We start from the raw sequence: 6975 nt of genomic DNA on the forward strand, positions 1-6975 counted from the left end.
AGCGTCGCGCTGTTCATCCCCGCTAAAATGCAGCGGAGAATGGCGCTGCGTTGGAGCTCCGGAGCAGCGACAAAATAGCGGTTTGCGGCAATTTGGCGTCGCGTTGGAGATGGTCTTAGGCAATTTGCAAATTTACAAGTGCCCGAAAAGAATTAACAGTTAAACAAATCCCGGGTGTTTTTCAAACATGAGAACTTTTTTGCAGGAGCTACTGTGCAGTCACTGTATGTGTAACTAAACTATAGTCTTTTGTTATATTATTATGTTTTACATAACATCCATATTTTATTTAAAACTTATTTAGCTAAAGCTTGGGCAGGCCCAACCGCTAATAAATAAATAAATAAATCATGAGCCCTTAAATTCCTCATTCGCGATTTTCGAAGGAGCGCTCCTCTCTCTCTCTATCGCTCTCTCACCCACTCTTTTCCCCTTTTGTTCAGGTTCCCCCACTCTAGGTTCCCCACCTTTCTCTCGCTTTATTTAAAAAAAAAAATTCTAGGGTTTCGATCTGAGTATTAGGGGTTCGATCAATCTTTAATCTCTTAAAATCTTGATCATTAACAGAAACCAAGCGAGGAAATGGGACAGATTCAGTACTCGGAGAAATACTTCGACGATACCTACGAGTACAGGTGCTCATTCAATCAAAAAAAAAAGAAAAAAACCCTATTTTTGTGCGTTTTTTGTTCGATTATATCTTCGATTTGATCTTGAATTACAGAAATATGATGATTATTGACGATCTTTTGGTTAATTCAGGCACGTTGTCCTCCCGCCTGATGTTGCGAAGACGCTGCCCAAGAATCGCCTTCTCTCTGAGGTAATCCCAAAATTCTAGGGCTTTCTTTCGAAAAGTTTATACTTATTTTAGAGTTTCTTTGCTTGAAGTTGGGATCTTTAAGGGTAAATTTCGCAAAACCCGACCTGAAAATTGGTGTGGATTCATCGCAGAGGGGCACTTTTTTAAGGTTTAGGGCTTAAATGCTAGATTAGAAGGCGAAAACGTTTTAAGGGTTGGGGGGTTTCGTAAAACTCCCAAAAGTTTAAAGAGGGTTCTCTCTAATTTTTATAGTTCAAGTTCGTTTCTTGCAAACCATCCAACTGTTTTCTTCTTGTTCTGAAATTTATCCAAATGTGGTTGGGAATTGGATTTGATAGAACGAGTGGAGGCGGAGTTCAGCAGAGCAGAGGGTGGGTACACTACGCGATCCACCGCCCGGAGCCTCACATCATGCTCTTCCGTAGGCCTCTTAACTACCAGCAGCAGCAGGAGGCTCAGGCTGCGATGCTCCAGAAGTGAAACCCTAGTCCACATGATCTTTTCAACCTCTTGCATTGAAAGATTTGGGGTTTGGGTGTCTCGTTTCGCTTGTTGTTTTGTCGGGATTAAAATGATATATTGCTATCATCTTGATGTGATGATGAATGTCGAACTGTGTTTTGGTTCTTTAGTGATGCTATGAACACTCGGTTTAGTCTGCAGATGATGATACGCGTCTAATGCATTATGGGTTTGTTCATGTTTTTTTCGAATGCCATTGAGCTTTTGCACGAATCAGAGTTGAGCCTGTTTATATGAAACTGAACTTAGAATATATGACATGCTAAGTTTTCTTTTTAAATTTCTGATACCTAACATCCGGTGTCATTTCTTCATGTTATTGTTTATGAATGCGGCCTGCGGTGTCAATTCTAGCTTGCTTTGTAAACCTTATGTTATTAGCCATATTCTGTTTTGTAGATTTTTAAGAATTTTACTTGTTGATGAAGTGAGCACTTCTCAGTTCTCCGATGAAAATATTCTGTCATTTGCCTCAAACTAATTCTTTACCAAAACTTGTGCATGTATGTAGTTCTTTTGCTGTTTATCTTCTTCCCATGCCCTTAGCCGAAAATTTTGATTTGGATGTGGCTGATCAGCAAATTGCATTCTTCATTACCCTATTCGGGAAACCCCAAAATTTCGTATTTGAATTGTTCCATTTCATGAAGCATAATAGAATAAGAAAAAGTCATAATAAGTGCTAAATGTTGTGATATGGATTTCCCATGTGCCATTTACTAAATAGTTAGAACTTTAGGAAGTGGCTGCTGAATTTAAATTCTTGGCTGCATGCATTATATGTGACAATCCGTATTGCGTAGCTAATATTTTTTTTTAGAGGTGTGCTCAGGGAACAGCCTTTGTTTACATTATCACTGGATTCACTGCTTTAGGGCTTATCCAAAGTACTTTACAGAGAATTTTTTTTATATTACTTTCACTTTTATAGCGAATGTTGTTTAATACTTGAAAGTTGAAACGGACAGAAACGCAGAAATGAGAAGAATCCTAGCAGATCAACGGATGTCCCTATCTGTAGTTGGATTTCTTTGTTTTTCTGTATGGTGTTTGTCTCGGACATTTGTTACAGTAAAATTTTTGTTGCAGCAGATGTTGTTTGATACTGTGTATCATTGTCACTCAAGCGCGTGCGTGATCACTAGAAGCTTGTTGCCACGAAAAAACAAATTAAAACCTGAGATTTACAAATTGTCCCCCTTGGCTTCGTCATCCACCCGAAAAAGGTTGTTAAAACCTTGATCAGCTGCGATTTTCTTGAAAGTTTGGCAGCCATATTTATTGCAAGCCTTTTTATTATTAAAAATTAAAAAAATAGTATTATATCATCAAGTTAGGGGGTGTTTTTTTTTGGGATATAGTGTGGATTTCAAGTTTTGGGATGTAAAAATGGGTTTTTTTTGAGTTTTGGTATTCCATATACCTTGTTTGTTTCAAAATTAGTTTTGTGATATTGAATCCCCAACTTATAAAAAAGTAATATATTTTAGGATTTGTAAAATCCCCTCATTGAGCTGGGAAAATGGCTGGATATCTGACAAAACCTGCCAGCTCATTATTTCTCACCTTCTGAAAACCAAAATCCCCCTATTCTCATCACCGTTTCGGTTCTTCTCCCTCCTCTTTTACCCGCCTCCTCTATTGTCCCTTGTGGCTTTGTCATCCACCCGAATAAGGTCGTTAAAACCTTGATCAGCTTCGATTTTCTTGAAAGTTTGGCAACCATATTTATTGCAAGCCTTTTTATTATTAAAAATTAAAAAAATAGTATTATATCATCAAGTTAGGGGGTGTTTTTTTTTTGGGATATAGTGTGGATTTCAAGTTTTGGGATGTAAAAATGGGTTTTTTTTTTGAGTTTTGGTATTCCATATACCTTGTTTGTTTCAAAATTAGTTTTGTGATATTGAATCCCCAAATTATAAAAAAATAATATATTTTAGGATTTGTAAAATCCCCTCATTGAGCTGGGATATGGGCTGGATATCTGACAAACCCCGCCAGTTCATTTTTTCTCACCTTCTGAAAACCAAAATCTCTGTATTCTCATCACCGTATCGGTTTTTCTCCCTCCTCTTTTACCCGCCTCCTCTATTGTCCCCTGTGGCTTCGTCATCCACCCGAATAAGGTCGTTAAAACCTTGATCAACTGTGATTTTCTTGAAAGTATGGTAACCATATTTATTGCAAGCCTTTTTATTATTAAAATATAAAAAAATAGTATTATATCATCATGTTAGGGGGTGTTTTTTTTTTTGGATATAGTGTGGATTTCAAGTTTTGGGATGTAAAAATGGGTTTTTTTTTTAGTTTTGGTATTCCATATACCTTGTTTGTTTCAAAATTAGTTTTGTGATATTGAATCCCCAAATTATAAAAAAGGTAATATATTTTAGGATTTATAAAATCCCCTCATTGAGCTAGGATATGGGCTGGATATCTGACAAAACCCGCCAGCTCATTTTTTCTCACCTTCTGAAAACCAAAATCCCCCTATTCTCATCACTGTTTCGGTTCTTCTCCCTCCTCTTTTACCCGCCTCCTCTATTGTCCCTTGTGGCTTCGTCATCCACCCGAATAAGGTCGTTAAAACCTTGATCAGCTTCGATTTTCTTGAAAGTTTGGCAGCCATATTTATTGCAAGCCTTTTTATTATTAAAAATTAAAAAAATAGTATTATATCATCAAGTTAGGGGGTGTTTTTTTTGGGATATAGTGTGGATTTCAAGTTTTGGGATGTAAAAATGGGTTTTTTTTTTTTTTGAGTTTTGGTATTCCATATACCTTGTATGTTTCAAAATTAGTTTTGTGATATCGAATCCCCAAATTATAAAAAAAATAATATATTTTAGGATTTGTAAAATCCCCTCATTGAGCTGGGATATGGGCTGGATATCTGACAAAACCCGCCAGTTCATTTTTTCTCACCTTCTGAAAACCAAAATCTCCGTATTCTCATCACCGTATCGGTTTTTCTCCCTCCTCTTTTACCCGCCTCCTCTATTGTCCCCTGTGGCTTCGTCATCCAACCGAATAAGGTCTTAAAACCTTGATCAACTGCGATTTTCTTGAAAGTTTGGTAACCATATTTATTGCAAGCCTTTTTATTATTAAAAAAATAAAAAAATAGTATTATATCATCATGTTAGGGGGTGTTTTTTTTTTGGGATATAGTGTGGATTTCAAGTTTTGGGATGTAAAAATGGGTTTTTTTTGAGTTTTGGTATTCCATATACCTTGTTTGTTTCAAAATTAGTTTTGTGATATTGAATCCCCAAATTATAAAAAAAGTAATATATTTTAGGATTTATAAAATCCCCTCATTGAGCTAGGATATGGGCTGGATATCTGACAAAACCCGCCAGCTCATTTTTTCTCACCTGAAAACCAAAATCCCCCTATTCTCATCACCGTTTCGGTTCTTCTCCCTCCTCTTTTACCCGCCTCCTCTATTGTCCCTTGTGGCTTCGTCATCCACCCGAATAAGGTCGTTAAAACCTTGATCAGCTTCGATTTTCTTGAAAGTTTGGCAACCATATTGCAAGCCTTTTTATTATTAAAAATTAAAAAAATAGTATTATATCATCAAGTTAGGGGGTGTTTTTTTTTGGGATATAGTGTGGATTTCAAGTTTTGGGATGTAAAAATGGGTTTTTTTTTTTGAGTTTTGGTATTCCATATACCTTGTTTGTTTCAAAATTAGTTTTGTGATATTGAATTCCCAAATTATAAAAAAATAATATATTTTAGGATTTGTAAAATCCCCTCATTGAGCTGGGATATGGGCTGGATATCTGACAAAACCCGCCAGTTCATTTTTTCTCACCTTCTGAAAACCAAAATCTCTGTATTCTCATCACCGTATCGGTTTTTCTCCCTCCTCTTTTACCCGCCTCCTCTATTGTCCCCTGTGGCTTCGTCATCCACCCGAATAAGGTCGTTAAAACCTTGATTAACTGCGATTTTCTTGAAAGTTTGGTAACCATATTTATTGCAAGCCTTTTTATTATTAAAAAAATAAAAAAAAGTATTATATCATCACGTTAGGGGGTGTTTTTTTTTTTGGGATATAGTGTGGATTTCAAGTTTTGGGATGTAAAAATGGGTTTTTTTTGAGTTTTGGTATTCCATATACCTTGTTTGTTTCAAAATTAGTTTTGTGATATTGAATCCCCAAATTATAAAGAAGTAATATATTTTAGGATTTGTAAAATCCCCTCATTGAGATGGGATATGGGCTGGATATCTGACAAAACCCGCCAGCTCATTTTTTCTCACCTTCTAAAAACCAAAATCCCCCTATTCTCATTACTGTTTCGGTTCTTCTCCCTCCTCTTTTACCCGCCTCCTCTATTGTCCCTTGTGGCTTCGTCATCCACCCGAATAAGGTCGTTAAAACCTTGATTAGCTGAGATTTTCTTGAAAGTTTGGCAGCCATATTTATTGCAAGCCTTTTTATTATTAAAAATTTTAAAAAAATAGTATTATATCATCAAGTTAAGGGGTGTTTTTTTTTGGGATATAGTGTGGATTTCAAGTTTTGGGATGTAAAAATGGGTTTTTTTTTGAGTTTTGGTATTCCATATTCCTTGTTTGTTTCAAAATTAGTTTTGTGATATTGAATCCCCAAATTATAAAAAAGTAATATATTTTATGATTTATAAATTCCCCTCATTGATCTGGGATATGGGCTGAATATCTGACAAAACCCGCCAGCTTAAACCCGCCAGCTTATTTTTTCTCACCTTCTGAAAACCAAAATCCCCCTATTGTCATCACCGTTTCGGTTCTTCTCCCTCCTCTTTTACCCGCCTCCTCTATTGTCCCCTATGGCCTCGTCATCCACCCGAAAAATGTCGTTAAAACCTTGATCAGCTGCGATTTTCTTGAAAGTTTGGCTGCCATATTTATTGCAAGCCTTTTTATTATTAAAAATTAAAAAAATAGTGTTATATCATCAAGTTAGGGGGTGTTTTTTTTGGGATATAGTGTGGATTTCAAGTTTTGGGATGTAAAAATCGGTTTTTTTTTGAGTTTTGGTATTCCATATACCTTGTTTGTTTCAAAGTTAGTTTTGTGATATTGAATCCCTAAATTATAAAAAAGTAATATAATTTATGATTTGTAAATTCCCCTCATTGAGTTGGGATATGGGCTGGATATCTGACAAAACCCGCCAGCTCATTTTTTTCTCACCTTCTGAAAACCAAAACCCCCCTATTCTCATCACCGTTTCGGTTCTTCTCCCTCCTCTTTTACCCACCTCCTCTATTGTCCTCTTTGGCTTCGTCATCCACCTGAATAAGATCGTTAAAACCTTGATCAGCTGTGGAGATCGCTAAGCAGATTTGATTGAAAGTTTGACAAACTCATAATTTATTGGTAAGCCTTTTTTAAAGTTATTAAAAATTGAAAAAATAGTGGAATTGGATAGTCATCAGTTTAGGGGGGTGTTTGTTTGTTGGGAAATTAGTGTGGGATTCAAGTTTTGGGATGTAAATGGGTTTTTTTGATTTTGGTATTCCATATCCTTGTTTTGTTTCAAAAGTTAAGTTTTGTGAGTATTGAATCCGAAATTATAAAGAAAATAATATATTTAGGATTTGTAAATCCCCTCAGTTGAGCTAGGA

The 6975-nt window shown here is 35.9% G+C and overlaps 1 protein-coding gene across 1 annotated transcript; it reads left to right on the plus strand.

Moving 5' to 3' along the window:
• Positions 463-1625, plus strand: LOC109839512 (cyclin-dependent kinases regulatory subunit 1-like). The gene is given in 4 exon segments (XM_020407973.1): positions 463-635; positions 763-823; positions 1162-1172; positions 1174-1625. Coding segments are annotated over 4 exon segments (255 nt in total). The 5' UTR covers positions 463-582; the 3' UTR covers positions 1304-1625.

This window comes from Asparagus officinalis, chromosome 4, assembly GCF_001876935.1.
Source record: "Asparagus officinalis chromosome 4, Aspof.V1, whole genome shotgun sequence".
Taxonomy (NCBI): domain Eukaryota; kingdom Viridiplantae; phylum Streptophyta; class Magnoliopsida; order Asparagales; family Asparagaceae; genus Asparagus; species Asparagus officinalis.